At 36.2% G+C, this 18603-nt stretch overlaps 1 protein-coding gene across 3 annotated transcripts in view; it reads left to right on the top strand.

The window, feature by feature from the left end:
• Positions 1-18603, top strand: part of nst (phosphoglucomutase 3-like protein nst) — a 305088-nt gene that overhangs the window by 201344 nt on the left and 85141 nt on the right. For all 3 annotated transcript variants that reach the window (XR_016546677.1, XM_090368701.1, XM_090368700.1), the window contains exons 8-9: positions 6279-6321; positions 12075-12199. Coding sequence is in view for 2 of the 3 variants with exons in the window: in XM_090368701.1 (XP_090224827.1) it covers positions 6279-6321; positions 12075-12199 (168 nt within the window). In the remaining variant the exon portion in view is untranslated. The remainder of the gene's footprint in view (positions 1-6278; positions 6322-12074; positions 12200-18603) is intronic.

Raw genomic sequence — 18603 nt, 5'->3', positions numbered from 1 at the left:
GTAATGACCCTTGTGAACAACTGGTAGATGTGGGATAACAAGCTAATTGGTCTATAATTTTCAATTTCTGATTTATCTCCTTTCTTATGCAGCAAAACTATGATTGCATTATTCCACTGCTTAGGCATCACACCTTTTCTAATGCACTTTGTGAAGAGCCTTGCCAGTTTTTGTGTTATGTCTCTTCCTCCCAATTTTAACAACTCTACAGTAACTTCATCTTCCCCCGGGGCTTTCTGATTCTTCATTTTCTTCAATGCATGTTCTACCTCATCAGGAAGAATATCGGGTATGTCGTATGTGTTGCTACTTTGCAATCCATCTTCCCCACTCCTGGCATCATTCCCCTGCTCCTTGTATAATTCTCTATAGTAGTCTTCTGCTATTTGAATTATGCCTTCTCTGCTGTTTATAAGTACACCATCGCTATTCTTCAGTTTCAGTATCATTTGTCTTTCTGTATCACTGCTCATGGCTGCTGATTTAAATCCTTTGTTTTCCCTTAATGCTTGTTCTACTTTTCTTGTGTTAAATCTTCTTATGTCCTCTCTGAGTCTCTTTCTAATGGCTTTGCATAACTCAGTATACTCAATTTTCTCCCTGTCAGTGTTTCTCTTGCTTTTCATTTGTCATCTTCGGTTCATCATGACAAGTGTTTCTTGACTAATTTTTTCTTCTTTGGATTTCTTTTTCCCTATAGGTTTCTTGGGCTTTATCACTTTCAGAAAGTTGTAATATTCCTTGTCGATATCTTGGTCCTGAGCAGTCTGCAGAAGCTCAAACTTGTTCTTAAGTTCCAGTACATACTGCTTTTTCTCCTCTTCTGTTATCTCAAAGACCTTTGTATTATTTACTCGAGTCAGTTTTTTCCTTTCCTACATCTATATCAAGTGTACATCTTATCATTCTGTGATCACTTCCAACATTTAACTTATTCAGGATGGTAACATCATTCACAATATATCTTCTGTTAGTGAGGATGAAGTCGATTTCGTTAGTAGTTAATCCATTTGGACTCTTCCATGTCGACTTTCTGTTCACCCTTTTCTTGAAAAAAGTGTTCATTACTGACAGTCCTTGAGATTCTGCAAATTCCGCAAGTCTTTCACCTCTTTCATTTCTTTCACCAATTCCAGAATTTCCTATAGTTCCCCTTTCTGCGCTGTTTTGTCTTTTTCCAACCTTAGCATTGAAATCCCCCATAATAATAGTGTAGTGGGTTTTCTGCTCATCTAGAAGACTCAATTTCGGTATACATTTCTTCAACCTCTTCATCATTGTGGCTCGATGTTGGTGCATAAATCATTATAATCTTTTGCTTGTACCTCTTAAAAATCTTGAGTATTAGTCTTGACACCCTTGGTGATGTACTTTTGAATTCCAAAATGTTGTTTTTAAAATCTTTATGGACCAGAAACCCAACTCCACCTTCACTCCTTTCATTGTTTCCATTGGTGTACAGCAGATTTCCACTTGATAAACTTATAAGTGATTCATTTCTTCTTGTTTCAGCCAAACCGATGATATTCCAATTCACATTTTCTAATTCCTTTTCCAGCTCTAATATCCTGTCTTCAGTGATGAGTGATCTTACGTTATAACAGGCCAAGTTCAGTTTCCGTGCATGGCAGCCTGGTTGTACCCAGAGATTCTTAGCACCCTCTGCTTCCACTCTGATCCTCTCGCTGCCGTAAGAGGGAGAGTGAAAGCTGCTGGGGACTAAGGGCCATTTGTTTTGTCGTGGTGTCATATGCTGGAGGGTTTGGTCTTTTCCTCTTCACGCTGACCAGGCATCTTGAAGAGAACCACTCTACACGTTCGTTGCCACCTAAGTGACGTGACAGGGCTTACCATCGAGAAGGTGTGTATGAGTGGATTTTAGGGAGGTAGGCCAACCAAACTTCTCCTAAATCTTCTGTAATAGAGAGATATTGGATCCATCAGTGTTTTAGGCTGAGTGTCTGATAACACACAGAATACATGTTCCCCTTTAAGCCCCCCATTAATCACAACCCTCTTATTCTGCCCTACAGCCATCCTGCAATCCATTTTAGAATCTTTCCAGTAATCCCAAGGCACTAATCCCAAAATTCCAACTTATTACTTGGCCTCTCGTGAGGGACTGAGTCAAATGCCTTGCTAAAATCCAAATAAACTATGTTGAAATTGTTTCGTACATCTAGCTTATCAGTAACTGTGTCAAATAGCTTAACAGGTCAGTTTTGATGTGTGTATATATATTTGCTGTGTATTCATTTTTATTCATTTTTTTTAATAAAAATGTTTGCATAATGGAACTAGATTATGGCAATGCATGGTGGATAGAAGCTCTAGGGTTTTGTTGCACTAGCCAAAAAGACACATTCTTACATGTTTCACTCCTTGCATAGGTGCTGAACCAGCTTAGGTTTGAGTTTCTGCAAGCTCTCAGCATCAAGTACCCATGGAGGCAATGTATTCTAGTAATTTATGACTCGCTGGCTAAAAGAACTTCCTACAATCCAGCCTATACCTCTTTCTCCATAATTTTTTTAAGATATTAAAAACAATTCCTGACAAACAGGAAATAACAGTTCCTGACTGGTTTTATGCCAGTTATTTAAAATTTTGCTGGTTTCATGAATTTTGTGAATTGTGGGAGGCTGTGAGAGATAGATAATGTCCTACATCCATTTGTTTCTTATGCATCACAGTTCAAAATGGCTGATTCTAAAATACAATTTGTATGTCTTAAGTTTTGTATTAAACTAAAAAAACTGTTTTGAAAGCATCCAAACTGTTGCAAAATGCTGCCTAATTGAATTGTACATATACTGTAAAACCACACAGCACTCTGAGAGTTTCAATAGTATAAACTGCCTGAAAAAAGTAGTACTTTTTTTTTTTTTTTTTTTATTATTACTCCAAAACAGCCGAAGCCTTACAGAGGAGGAATTTGACCGTAGAAATATAGTAATCCTTCTATTTACAATCTATACACAATGTCAGGTATCAATATACAATTTCAAATATACAAAGACAATTTACAACATATACAATGCATATCATGCGTTACAAACCATTTGCATTTTAGCAAAGCTGTGGTAACAGAGAAATTAGTATTTCTAAGCATTATGTGTTTTCTTTTCTTGATTGTTCACATTAATTTTTTGTTAAGGCTAAGTATACCTATCTTTATGGTATTATTATTGTTGTTGTTATTAAATTAATCATTTATTTTTATTCTCTATTAGTTTGATTGAAAAACCTTTGTAGTTCTTTTTTGATATTAATGTTTTCATATAGGATATCAATGTTGGAGTCGTTCAGCAGTTTTGCAGTTCTGTTGAAGTAGTGGAATCTGAGTTGATCAGTTCTGAATGGCTCTTGTGCCAGCATATTTTGTCTTCTCAAGACTCTTGGAGGACAGCTGAAGTTGATGAGGTAGAGCAGCTCGGGGGCATCGAGCTTGCCAGCCACTAGATGCATTAGGAATTTGCAGTCTGCCGCAGCTCTCCTTTGGTAGAGTGGTACAATCCCAAAGTGAATGCACCATTCATTGTAGGATTTTGTATTCAATTCCAACCTAGATTTGTACACCAGGAATCTGACTATGGATTTCTGAATACGTTCCAGTTGTTTTATAAGAATTTTGGTGTGAGGATTCCAGATTTGAGAGGCATATTCTAGAATTGGGTTGATGATCATTATGCAAGCTGTTTTTATGAGCTGTACATTAGTGAAATCAAAGCAGATTCTTTTAACCAGTCCAAGGGATTTGGAGGCCTTAGCTGTAGTTTTATTTACATGTGTGTTGAAGTTTCCCTTCTCAGAAAACCATACTCCCAAATCTGAGACCTCATGTATTCTCGATAGCTCATGATTATTAGCTTTATAGGGATAAATAATCTTGTGTTTTTTATGATAGTCTGTGACAGACATGGTGCAGCATTTGTTTAAGTTTAGTGTTAGACCATTGTTTGTGATCCATCGGGTGATGGTGTCTAGTCCAATTTCCAGTGATTCACAGTCTTGAGTTGTTTTGATGGTTTTGTATATTTTCAAGTCGTCTGCATAGGAGAGCACTTTGATGTCAACATGTTGCATACAATCCTGTATGTCATTAATATATACAGCAAAGAGTAGTGGCCCCAGAGGAGAACCCTGAGGGACTCCCCTTTGTATATGGAAAGTGGAGGAGTATCTTCCTTCAAAATTAACTCTGCTTTTCCTGTTTTCAAGAAAGTTAGACATAAGTGATAAGGCATTACTTAACAGACCTGTGTTCTTTAATTTGAGGCAAAGCAACTTATGTGGTACTGAATCAAAGGCTTTCTGTAGATCAAGGTATATAATGTCTACCTGATTGTTATTGTCAGGGCTAAGTTTTATGTCATGTTCAATGGAGAGAAGGTTAGTCACAGTTGATCTGCCCATTAGGAAGCCATGATGAATGTGGCTGAATTTATTTTTCATGAAGGAGCAGAGTTGAGAGTAAAGCAGGTTCTCAATGATCTTGCTTAGGGGATTAGATTTGTGTATGGGTCGATAAGAGGAAGGTGTGTCTTTAGCCCCCTTTTTAAAAAGAGGCGTGATTGTGGTTTCCTTTAATATTCTAGGGAGTGATCCCTTATTGAAAATGGCCGTGATCAGATGTATAAGTTGTTGTTGCAATACAACAAAGCAGTGTTTCCAGAGTGCCATGGGGAAACTGCCAGTCTTTGTGTCATAACTTAATTTAAATTTGTTGATGGTATTCAGTAAAATCTCTGCATTGACTTCAAATTGTGTCAGGGTATCACTGAAATATGATGAGGGAGAGGTGTTGTCAAGCTTACTGCTGTGATCAGCTTTTTCAGTATATAATTCACTGTAGAAATTTGCAAATTGATCTGATTGAATGTTCTCCATTTTGTTCATGTTTTTTTTGTTTTTTATAACCCATTTTCCAATGCTTCCAGAATGGACCCATATCATGCCTGTTTAGCATTGCATTTTGTAGGTTAGCTAAGTGATTTTGGTAGGCCAAATTGATACTGTTTTTTATTTGCCTTCTTAGATTGGAGAACTGAGTGTAAATGTCATGTCTCTGGGTGTTTTTGAAATTTATGAACATTTGTTGTTTTTTCCTGAGTAATTGAATAATTTCTTTTGTGAACCACATAGGAAATTTATTAGTGTTTGCCTTTGCATGGCTCATGGGTGTGTAGTTTTTGATAATTAGGTATAAGTTATTGTACAGCATATCCAGAATTATATCTGGGTCTTGACTCCTAAATAATGGTTGCCAGTTGACATTTAAGATTTCATTTCTTATTTTGTCCCAGGGGGCTCTCCTAAAATTGAAGGAGCATTCCCTGACTTCATTTCTGATATATTTGGTCTTGATATCAAACTCAAGCAATAAGGCTAGATGATCCGAGTGGAAGTAATTGGGGGTATAGTTGATATTTAAGTCAAAATTTGTGAAGACCAGGTCAAGGAGTTTCTCTTTTCTGGTGGGGAGTTTGCATTTTTGCTTCAGGTTGAGTCTGAAAAACATATCTTTCAGAAACTGCAATAGGTGGCTGTTTATTCATGTTGATCAAACTCAAATAGCAATAGGTGGCTATTTGAGTTTGATCGTAAATATGGTAATGTTGGTTTTTTTTTTTTTTTTTATTGCGAAGGCTTAATTCACCATGAGTACTTTCTAAAAGTGAATCTGCGAATTAGACAGTTTATCAAGAAGTTTTACAGTGCATGTATAATTCAATTAGAAAAAAAACACCAACAGTAACAGGCAAGTGGCACCTATCTCCTTTGTCATAATCATGTGCATCTCTATATTGCTGTCCTGTAGTTAAATATCTGATAAATAACATTCTTTTGGTACCATATCTTTCCTATGCCCTTTGTTTGGCCTCTTATGATTTTTCTTTCTTAGTTTTCTAAACTGAAAGCCCACGTTTTAGGAGAATTTGCAACAGGGAGGACATTATTGAAAACACAATAAGATACCAAGGGCCATTTAAAAAAAAAAAAAAAGAGTACTAGACTTACTTCAGTAAGTAATAGTATCACTGGAATAAGCTACTCAGTTGAAAGAAGACTTCTTTGAAGGGGATACATTCCAGATTTGTGTAAGTAATTTTGCTTGTATGTTATTGAATCAGTCTCAGAACTTTTTATTGGCTCTCATAATAAAGGTAGTTCTACTACCATCATATTCTATTTATTTTAGTAATTTCTGTTTTCTGATGTTTTAGTAATTTCTGTTTTTCTGAATGAAATGGAGATACTTTCAAAACTTTTTGCAGTGTGGAGCAGATTTTGTAAAAGTACAGCAGCAGCCACCACAAGGTAATGTAATAAAATATAATGTAAAAAACATAATACTCCATTATTCTATCAAATTAATATTGAATTATATTTTTATTTTATTATTTTATTACCAGTTATGCAACTTGTGCAGATTTAATTTTGCTCTGCTAAACAAAGGGTATCAAAGAAAGCTATCCACCAAGGATTAAATTCTCTCCACACTAGTACTATGATAGTAGATACTTTCCTTTGTTTTCTTCACTTTAATAGAGCAGAAAGTGATTTATTTATCATGATATGTTTAACGTGTTCACTGCTTTCTGAACACAAATATGCAGCTTCAGATTTTAACCTACTTGGAGGGAAAGCCACCTTACTTTTAGAACTTTTTCTTCTAATTTGACAGAAGAAAAACTGGATATTTTTATCAGGCAACCTTTACCAGATGCTGATTAATTCTCAATCATAGTGAGAAGAAAGCCCAGAAATGTTTTTGCACTTTTAAATCCAGATTGACCCAATCCTGTGGTTTTCAATTCTGGTAAAAATAAGGTTTTCAGAAAAACCAGCAGCAAAAGTGTTAATTTAATGTGTTTTTATTATTATTAGCCATATTGTGCTAAGGAAGCCCGAGGCTTTTGCTGCACCAGCCAAAAAAATTCTGAGTTACCCTGAGAGAGAGAGAGAGAGAGAGAGAGAGAACAAGAGTCAGAACTTAAATTATGTGATTATGTAATATTTTGTTATGCTTAAGTATTCTCAGATGTTTTATAATATTGTTTGTGTATAGTCTTCCTTAAAATAGGTTATAAAAATTAAAAGTTAAATTAAAATTAATTCATTAATTTTTGTTAATTAATATAATTTAATACCTGGTCTAGGCACTTGAAGAGCAGAAGCTGTTATAGTATTTTTTGGGACCCGTATGCGAGAACAGTTTTTTTTTAGACCAATTTTCTGTAATATAGGATTATATTCACTTCCCTCAAGAAAAAAATAATAATAATTAATAACCTAAAAACAATTCTTCAGTATATGTGAAACGAATTTTAACTGTTTTTAGCATGGATGTGAGCTATTATATTTCTATTGAGGACAGTACGTTTACCTGGGATTTTATGTATTTGCATTTATTACTTTCGCAGTTACACTTACACCATAACATTTTACTTCTCTAACATAATCTTATGCATTATCTTGTTATGAGTGTATTGAGGTAGAGGCAAGTAATTCATGGGAAGAATCAAGATGTTATCATAAGTACAGCAAGCATACCCACTTAAAGTTGAATAGCTAGGTATCTCATCATAAACTTACATTATTTAAATATCACAAACATGACATCTAGGACATCTAAACAACATTAATTCTATTAATTTTCACTTCTAAGTTAATTAAGTGAAGTGGTGCAATTAACTAAATATAAGTTTGTGCCACTTTACTTACTGTAAGTTAAAGAAAGATCATTAGTTTTGAATCCATTTTCCATTTGGTAATGAATAGATTTTTGAGAAGAGAGATAAATAGTCTTGTATCCAAGATACAAGCATATCTCCCCCTTTCTTTGGCAAATCACCTTGTTATGGTTAAAAATAATTTGGCGTATCTTATTTACTTATTTAAGTGTCAAACGTTCATTCAGTATTCCATTAATAATAGCAGTTTTCATTTTAAAAAGTTTTTCTCATTTAAACATCTAGTGAACCAGGTGACATCATAGGGCTGAATGTACAGGAATCATTAGGCAGGGACTGATCACAGAGTTCTAAGTTGGATGATGAGGATAGAGAGGCAACAGTTGTTAAAGACAAAGGAATGGGTTTTGATTTCAAGAAAGGAGATTATGACAGCTTAAAGTGCTACGTGGTTGCTATCAAGTGGGAAAATAGCTCACAGAGTGGGAATGCTTTAGAATTATGGTATACCTTTAAAGTTATAGTCAGAAGATTTTAGTGTGAATATATCATTAAGAAAATAGCACAAGGAGGATTCTGAATGGATGATTAAAGAACTTCCCAGTTAAATATAGCAAAAAAAGATTGCATAGGAAAATTTACAGAGCAATGAAAAGTATTGAAGCTTATTACAGCTACAACCTGATCTATAATAGCACCACAGAAAAGGATAGGCTGGCAGAGGTAGATTATGAGAAATCACTGGTAAGAGGGTAAGCAGGTACAAGGAGCTAGTAGTAGTAGTAGTTTTTCTTATATGTGAATACCAAGAAAAGCAGAATAAACCAAATCAGACCCTCATGTTAATGGGTGCAGGAAAGTCTTAGACAACCCAACTGATGTTGCAGATAAGTTGAATATTAAGATTAGTTATAAGGGCATTACTGGACTCAGGAGAGATTCCTTTGGATCGGAGAAGTGCTGATACATCACCAACACAGTCAGTTCTAAGAGTGATGTGGGTAATTATTGTCTTGTCAGTCTGAATTCAGTCATAGGGAAAATCAAGGAGGCAGTGAACAAGAGTGTAATACAGGATCATTTAGATATAAATGAAATTCTGAATGGTTTTATAAAGGGAAAATCATGTTTAACTAACCTGGTTAACTATTTTGACAGTCAAAATAGTTAACTAGGTTTGCTTACATTTGCTTTTACCTCCTTTGCTGCCTCAACAGTTAAACAATTGACATAAATGGACCAATATGATTCAACCCCTTTCGTCTACTGTTAATATAAATAAAGAGCGCCTTTTCTGCTTTTCTTCCCATTCTTTGCCAGAGATTTCTCATAATCTCTCACAATTTCAGATTATGAGAAATTATCTCATAATTACCTCCTTTGAACTTGATTACAGACTAGTTTATGCCTAAGGCAGATTATGAGAAATTATCTCATAATTACCTCCTTTGTACTTGATTACAGACTAGTTTATATCTACCATTGTCTTCTGTATCACCCGGTTATTTATATGCATACCCATGCGGTTTTATTCTCTTTTTCACTATTATGATTGATTCTAAAACTCGGGGCATAAATTCAAATAATGTGGGGAAGAGTTTTAGACCGAATTGTCGGAAGTTTTCTTTTAACTAGCAAGTTTTTAATTACTAGAATAAGTTACCTCTGTGGTTGAGGCCAAGAGCTTGGGGAAATTCAGTCAGCTGGATAGAGACTTATATGAGGAAGGAGTCAAATAGGTAGTTTATTTTAGTTTAGTTTATTATTTATCAATTATTATTTTTATTTAGTTATTTATTTTTTGGCTACACTGGCCAAAAAATTTAACAGACATAAAATATGCAGCATGGCAGATGAATTTCATTATTTGGGTGGCCCAAAAAAAAAAAAAAAAAAAAAAATTATAAGTAAATGGTATTATTGAGATTATAGGAGGATTGTAGTTACTGTACTGCTACCGAATAATGTTAACTGAAAGGCTTCAATATAAGTAACTCACCTCTGATAACTACAGGATAAAACTGTGCAGTGATCAGAGGTCATTTACTAAGATTAAAAAAGCCTTCACATTGATATTAGTAAAATGCAGATGGTACATAAGCTAACAATCATATAAACAAATTATGATTATATTAATACAGAATTAATAAGCTCTTTGGAAAGGATTCTTTTTTTCCAAACTGACCAATCTTCATATAAAAAAAAAAAAAAAAAAAAGAGCAAGTAAACTTAAATTTCTCACATTGTGTGATCCATTTAATTTTTCTGCAAGAAACATAAGATTTGAGATAACAGGTGAAAGAAAACATATACATCTGATTGTGACCACTGTTCATCTCTTGCAATTTAATCAATTAGTCCAAGAGAATTTTTTAATTGATAAATCCTTTTGCATTTGAATAACAAACATTTTTGAAATCAGTTTTGTATTGTTCAAACAACACATGTGCATTGTGATTTCAACAGTAATGGCGTGAAGTATTTTACAATAGAATGATCTTTTTTTGCCACTTAAAACATTAGAACAGAAAATTCTGACTTACTAAAAGATGTACGAAGGTTGCTGAATAAATTCTCGGTCCAACCCACTTCCAGTTTATTTTTTTTAATAGTTGGGTATCAAATTATAAAAGAGCATATATATTTTTTATGTTAACAGCCCATTTACCTTCAAAAACCCTAATATCCTTTTTTTTATAGGTTGAAGAAAGGATGTCAGCCTAAAATGTTCTTCTTCCAGTCACATAGCTCCCTGAGGAGCTGTTGTGGCCACCAACAAATTCCTCCAACTGCATTGATCGTGTGCTATACAAGCAGAATCACAAAGTGCCATGCCCAGAAGTTCATCCTTCCACCTAGTTGCAGGCCTTCATCTGCACCTCTTCTTTATTCTTTAACAGAAAGTTTTCCCTTCTTACGATATGATGTTACTAAAATGTTACTTACAGCAAAACTAAAGGCAGAGTGGTCATGAAATACCTGTTTCTACAAAAGACCAATGGAAATTCATGCTGATATGTTGTTGATATTAGAAGAACAGTGTCCATGCTATTCAACCATCAAAAGCTGGGTTGCTAAATATAAAATGGGTTTTTTTTTTTTTTTTTTTTTTTTTTGACACTGAGGATGCAGAGCAAACAGGAAGACCAATTTCAGTAACAGTGCCTCAAACTTTTGCTGCCATTCAAACCATGATACTGCGTGATAGAATAATTTCATGCTAAATGGATAGCTGAGACTTTAAGCATATCCAGGGAACATCTTGGATATATGAAAGCATTTCTGCCAATTGAATCTCCAAATGTCTTAATGCTGATCAAAAGTGGCAGCATGTCCTGTCTTCAACTACTATTCTTCACCAATTTGGGCAAGTTCAAATTGTGACCATGGATGAAATATGGTGATTTCAGTTATGATCCAGAGAACAAATAATAGTTGGAGTGTGGAGGCACAGTGGCTCCCCACCATTAGAAGAAGTTCTGCACCAAGATGTTTGCTGGGAAGGTCATCGCCTCTGTCTTTTGGGACAACAAGGATGGGATTCTGTTTACTGACCACCTGCAAAAGGGTAAAACTACTAAACATTATTCATCGCTTTTGGACAAAACTAATTGAGAAATTGATGGCCTGATGCAGGGGAAAGCTCACCCAAGGAGTACAGGACAATGCTCTGGCACACATAGCACAGCATGTGCTGTGCTGTGTGCACCAGACTGAAGTAGGCTTCTGGCTTCATCATTTGCCATATTCACTAGATCTTGCACCCTCAAACTACTATCTCTTCCTCTACCTCAAAAAACATTTAAGGGGTATCAAATTTGCATCAAATGATGGCATCATAAGGGCATTGTTCACATCTCCACTGTTTCTTTGTATTTCATATGCTGGCTCTCCCAAGCCAAGGTAATTTTGGCTACAACTAGAAATAATTTACTCCAGGTTTCATTCACATTTGATGTCTTAACTTCCTTCCATGCTGCTGCTTCTCCTATTGATAAGTGTTTTGGATTCACATGAAATGTTGAACAACAGAAGCCTGGTTTAGGGAGCAGTCTTTTGATTTCTGTTTGAGAGGTTGACAAATACTGGAACATCATTTTAGAAAGTGTTTGGATTTGAAAGGTGAATATGTTGATAAACTATGTATATAATTGTTTTTTATTATTATGGGCCGAGAACTTATCAGCACCCCATCATATTTAGCAGCATTATAATATGCTTCTAAATATGAGGGGGGTTGATGATGTGGTTTATGTCATAGCAGAGGTTTCTAATGTTTTGGTTAATACCTATAAAATAAATTTTGCACAATTTTTTGAAGTATTTTGTTTCATTGGCTGTTCTCACAAGAATTCTGATTACAAATGAATTCTTTAGGTATTGTTTTGACTCCAAATTGCCGCTATGCATCATTTGATGGAGATGCAGATAGATTAATATATTTTTACGTTGATGAACATCAAAAATTTCATATACTGGATGGAGACAAAATTGCCACCCTGGTATGTATAATATTGTATCTAGTTTCTGTCTTTTTACCTTGAAACATTTTGTTTGTCCAACTGAACTGTACATTCTTCACTGTTTTCTTTCTTTTTTTTTTTTTTTTTTTTTTTTTTATGGCAATTAGGAGCAGTATATGTTGTACTCTTGAGAGTGAAAGTTGAGAGTCAGGATTGTGTGAAATCTTATTGCAATTTTAATGGAAGTCATGAAAAACAGGTATTTCAGAGAACAAATATACAAGTAATAATTCAGAATGAAAAATGATATAGCTGTTAGGATGTCTGGCACCTATGTGCATTCTACTGTATTTAGAAGAAATTGTAGAAATTAAAATAATGAAGTATACCTTGAAAATGAGTCATTAAACAAATGGAGATTTTTCCATTTACTGCCATGTTATGATGTTAGAAGCTTTCCTTGAAAAAAAGTAGTGTATTTTTAAGTAGGGAATTTTAAATGTAGCAGTTGTTGGAATATAAGTAATAATGAAAGAAGTAGACTTACCTATTTTGCATAAACTGGTAATAACAGTCATAGTAGCAGTTGTAGGAGCAAATGATGCAAGAAAGCAAGTTTACACAGATATCAGCAAAAAAAAAAAAAAACACTGCACACCTAACCCAACCATATCCTCCAAGAATTTGTCTAGTTCTTCCTAGAATTTATTTAAACCATCCACTTCCATGATAACAGATGGAAGCTGGGTGAAACAGTCAACCACCTGCTGGCTGAAGACAACCTTCTGCACATCTATCCTGAACTTCCTCAACTTAAATTTATGCCCTGTCATATGTATATATGTATAGGCTCAGCAAGAGAAAGAATACCATTCACATTTAGCTTGCTCAATTCATTCAAGGCCTTAAACACCTCAATCAGATCACCTTACCAGATGCTCTCCAGAGCATCTGGTGAGGTGATCTGTTTCAACTGGCTTCCATCTGTTATTATGGAATTGGATGGTTTGATATGTCTCCAGAGCATAGAATGATGAGGTGATCCCCCACATGCTCTGGAGAAGCTGCAATCTCCAGATGCTGAAATTTGCAGAACTGAAGCATTTCTAGGTAAAAGTACCCTTTTATTCCCTTCACAAATCTGGTTCCCTTCACTGTACCCATTCCAGTAGATCTCCATCCTTCTTAAAGTGAGGCCTATAGCTTAACCATTGCCTTGTACAAAAAGATAATCACCACCTTATTCCTGCTAGCAAAGTTTCTGTATATCATTGACAAAACACTATGAGCTGTCCTAGTAGCATATCTTAATGGCTCAGAGAATTTTATATCTGACTACACACCCCCATGTCTTTTTCAATTTCTACTATACTGAGGATAGTACCATACAGTTGATGAGTTACTCTGAAATTACTACTACCCATATTCAGTACCTTGCATTGGTCAATGTTAAACTTCAACTGCCATTTCTACTGATAACATTAGTCCACAAAAATCAGTGCCCATTGATAACCACTCTAGGTCTTCTTCCACTTAACCATCCCGTTATCCATAGTAGTAACTTGCCCTTAATGCTACATTTCTCCAGTTTATACAACAGTCTTTTGTGTGCAACAGTATCAATCTTCCCGAAACCCTAGTATATGATATCAAAATTATTTTTTTTTTATCCAGTCCTTGGTCACTGCATCATAGTAACTTATCAGATTGGTTAGACAAGACTGCCGATTAACAAATCCATGCTGTGACTGTAGTATAATTGCATTCCTGTCAAGATGGTCCTGCATTACCTCTTTAATCTGTGACTCCATTATTTTATCTGAAACAGATGTTAAGCTAACAAGCCTGTAATTACTTATGTCACCCTTTGATCCTCCTTTATAAATTGGGAATACATTTGCAGTCCATAGGGACCTCCTCTAAATCCAAGGATACTCTCATAATTATGGCTAAAGGTTTGCTTACCTCCTTTGGTACCTCTCTCGATATAATTGGATAGATCCCATCCATCCCATGCAAGAATATTTGCTGATGCTATCGAGGCAGTGTTAGGTGGGTCGGAAAACTGCTAGCTTGGGGGGAGACAAAGACCAATAGATTGACAGTAGCCACTGGCAGAGGTGAAAGAGGTTCTTGCACTGCTTCTATTAGAATGAGCAGAAGCCTGAAAAACAAGATGCTTGATATTTCAGAGACTGCTGGGAGCCATTGCGGTACAAGTAAACACATGGATTGTGTTAGGGTAGCTAAGAATAGAAACAGGTGCAGGTATACTTGTGTGTACACCAATGCTAGGAGTTTAGTAAACAAATTTGATGAATTTGAGGTATTGCTCAAAACATCAAAGGCAGATATTGTTGGGATATCAGAGACGTGGTGTCACACAGATATAAGGGATGCAGAACTGGAATTTGGGGAGTACAACATCTACAGAAAGGATAGACAGGATAGGAAGCGGGGAGGGGTTATGCTATTAGTTAAGAAATACATAAAAACCAAGGAAGTGAAGCCAGTCGACATCGCTGGACAGTGCAGTGTTGAGTCAGTTTGGTGTGACATAAGCATTGGGAGATCAAAATTGAGAGTAGGATTGTGCTATAGGCCTAATGACTCTGATGAGTATAATAAGAAACTGTACAGGGAAATAGAGTGGGCCAGTAAATCAGAGAGTCTTATAATGGGAGATTTTAATTTCCCAGATATTGACTGGAATTTGGGGGCTGGTCACTCACACACTAGCAGGGCTTTTGTGGATTTATTGGATGATTGTTTTCTACATCAGCATGTTTGGGAGGCAACTAGAGGGAGTAATACTCTTGATTTGATTATCAGCAGTGATTCTTCATGCATTAAGAATCTGCAGATAAATGAACCACTAGGTGGCAGTGATCACAGTGTGCTGAAGTTGGATTTACTCAGAGGTAACTACCATTAGGGGTAAAGGGAAGGGTTATTGCTTCCGTAAAGGCGACTACGATGGACTGAGACAGTATTTAAATTCTATACAGTGGGACCAACTGATGATGTTACCAACAGCAAATTCAAAATGGGAAGCATTCAAAGAACTCATCTTGGAAGCTACTAGGCTTTACATACCAACTAAGAAATATTGTTCAAGGTTTAGACCAAAATGGATGTCAGATGAACTAATGAGGCATATGGCAGAGAAGAAAAATGCATGGGATACTTACAAATTAACACATGACACAGAAGCCTATGATAGATACAAGTTGATATGCAACCAAGTTACAAAGGAGGTTAGGCAGGCGAAGGCAGATTACGAGAAATCCTTGGCAAGGGATGCAAAGAAAAACAGCAAAGAGTTCTTTACTTATGTAAACTCTAGAAGGAAGGGGATGAATCAGATTGGTCCACTTGATATTGATGGGTCAACTTTTGATGATCCTGCTCAGGTAGCTAACAAACTAAATGAATATTTGCATCAACATTCACACATGAGGAGTTATTCAGCGAGGGGAATGCCAGAGGTGTATTCAACTCTAGCAGTAAGCTACAGAATCTTTAAATAACTGGGAGTAAAGTGGAGGAGAAATTGTTGAAGATAAATACAAGAAAGGCACCCGGGGTGGATGGGATCTATCCAGTTATATTAAAGGAGGCAGCAAAGGAAGTAAGCAAACCCTTAGCCAAAATTATGAGAGTTTCCTTGGACTCAGGGGAGGTACCCATAGACTGGAAATGTGCAAATGTGACCCCAATTCACAAAGGAGGATCAAAGGCTGACACAAGTAATTATAGACCTGTGAGCTTAACTTCTGTTCCAGGAAAATTAATGGAGGCACTGGTTAAAGAAGCACTGCAGGATCATTTAAACAAGACTTCAGTTATAGCTCGGACACAGCATGGTTTTGTTAAGGGGAAGTCTTGCCTGACCAATTTGATTGGATACTATGATGCAGTCACAAAAGAACTGGATGAAGGGAATAGCTTTGATATTATATACTTGGATCTTAGAAAGGCTTTTGATACTGTTGCACATGGAAGACTGCTACACAAATTGGAGCAATGTGACACTGGAGGCAAATTGCTGCTATGGATAAAGGGGTGGTTGAGGGGGAGAAGACAGAGAGTGGTAATCAATGGACACTGCTCATCGTGGACTAATATTATTATTGGAGTCCCTCAGGGCTCAGTGTTGGGTCCATTATTGTTTTCTGTATTTATAAATGATATTGATGATGGTATATCAAGCTTAATGTCCAAGTTTGCAGACGATACAAAGGTTGGCAGGGTTGTCAAGCACACTACTGACACTATGCTGCTGCAACAGAATCTGGAAAGGTTGAGCAGATGGGCTGAGAGGTGGCAAATGAAGTTTAACATTGACAAATGTAAAGTACTACACATGGGAAACAGCAACCCCAGAGCAACGTATCAACTCTGTGGTACTACACTGACAGTGGTAGAGAATGAAAGGGACTTGGGGGTGGTTGTGGAGGCAGATATGAAGTTTTCTGAGCAGTGCAGATGGGCTGCAAGAGTAGCTCATGGAGTATTGTCAATGATATACAGGAATTTTTCCAGCAGGGATAAGGAGGTGATTATTCCCTTGTATAAGGCAATGGTCAGGCCACACCTAGAGGTCTACAGGTCTGGAGGCCTCATTTCAAGAATTATGTAGAGCTGCTGGAACAAGTACAGAGAAGGGCAACAAGATTAGTGAATGGAACAAAGGGGTGCTCTTACGAAGAAAGGCTTAAGTTTTGCAAATTACAGTGTCTGGAGACTAGGCACCAGCGAGGTGATCTGATAGAGGTGTATAAAGCCTTGAATGGTTTGAGCATGCTCAATGCTGTTGGGATTCTTCCTCTAGCTCAGAATAATCACCTGAGAGGGCATAAATTCAAATTGAGGAAAGACAGATGTAGGATAGATGTGCAGAAATTTGCCTTTAGCCAGCGGGTGGTTGGTTGGTGAAACAGACTTCCATCCCTTGTCTTGGAGGTTGATAGCCTAAATAAGTTTAAGGCTCAGCTGGACAGGTATTTTGAACCAACAGAGGGGTGAAGTGGAAGTGGTTTTTTTTTTTTTTTTTTTTTTTTTTTGGCTGATGCTGCATAAGCTTGCTTTCTTGCATCAAATGCCTCTGCTAATGCTAAACCAGGTGCCTTTTTTATGTTCAGTTTTAACAATTTCTTTTCCACCTTCTTTTCAGTTATATCAAAATTATTTAACTTCCCATTGGAGTTTGATAAACTTCTAGCATCCCCTCCCTCCCTCTGTGAATGTAGATGCAGAATATCTATTCAAGTTGAGCAGAGTCATCACCATTTAACCCAATGACATAAAGTGACTTAATGTGATTCAACCCCCTTCCTTCTACTGTTAATATAAGCATAGATGACATTGCATTCTTTGCCAGTGACTTCTCATAATCTGCCTTAACTTGCCTAACCTCCTTTGTGATTTGATTACAGAATAATTTATATCTACCATAGGCTTTTATATTTATATGCATCCCATGCACTTTTCTTCTCTACTACGTGTCACAGTAGTTCATCTAACATCCATTTAGGTCTAAGCCTCGAACAGTATTTCTTCATTGGTATGAAAAGCCTAGTAGCTTGTATGATTACTTCCCTGAATGCTTCCCATTTAGAATTTGCTGTTATCCCACTGCATAGAATTTAAAAACTGTCTGTATTACTGTAGTCGCCCTTACTAAAGCAAAAGCCTTTTCCTTTACCCTTGACAGTAATTGTCTTTAATTTCCACGTTAGTAACACTGTGATCGCTGCCACCCAATGGATATTTTACCTGCCGATTCTTAATGCATGTAGAATCACTGCTGATAACCTTCCTCTTATTGCCTCTTGTTGCTTTTCTTCACTGAAAAAATTAGTTCTTGCCCTAGAAACAAATATAACTAGGAGCTAATCAGGGACTCAAGTATCTTGTGATACTTGGAACCCAAATATCATATTTGGGTCCCAGATAAGAATAGTCAAGTGCATACCACTCTTGCTGAAGGTGATAGTTTTATTGGGCAACTCTGTTGTTGGGGAAATGGCTAATATTTTTTGTAATAAAGATGGGTGAACCAGGGTGTTTGCTGGGAGCAACAATTGATAATGTTAGCAACAGATTTTCTGATTTTAAGGGGGGATATAAAGAGAGCATTATTATTTATGCAGAGACTAATGATAATTAAACGAACAGGAACTGACCATTTGTTGGATAGATATAGGACCATGCTGAAAAAATGCCTCATATTAGGTTAGAATGTGTATGTGTTTGCATTTCTGCCCAGACGCTATAGGAGGGATTATATGCTGAAATCCTTGTGGATTAACTTGAGACTTGAGGGAATCTGCAAGACTCTAGGGCGGAAATTTTTATCAGCATGGCCTACATTTGTAGGTAGAATGAATCTGTTTTGTAGAGATGGTATTCATTTGAACAAAAGTGTTGCAAGGATTTTT

Source organism: Mastigoproctus giganteus, chromosome 2, assembly GCF_048544385.1.
Source record: "Mastigoproctus giganteus isolate SK-2022 chromosome 2, ASM4854438v1, whole genome shotgun sequence".
NCBI classification, from domain to species: Eukaryota; Metazoa; Arthropoda; class Arachnida; order Uropygi; family Thelyphonidae; genus Mastigoproctus; species Mastigoproctus giganteus.
The sequence above is the reverse complement of the archived record's forward strand: the minus strand, read 5'-3'. Positions and strand labels throughout refer to the sequence as shown.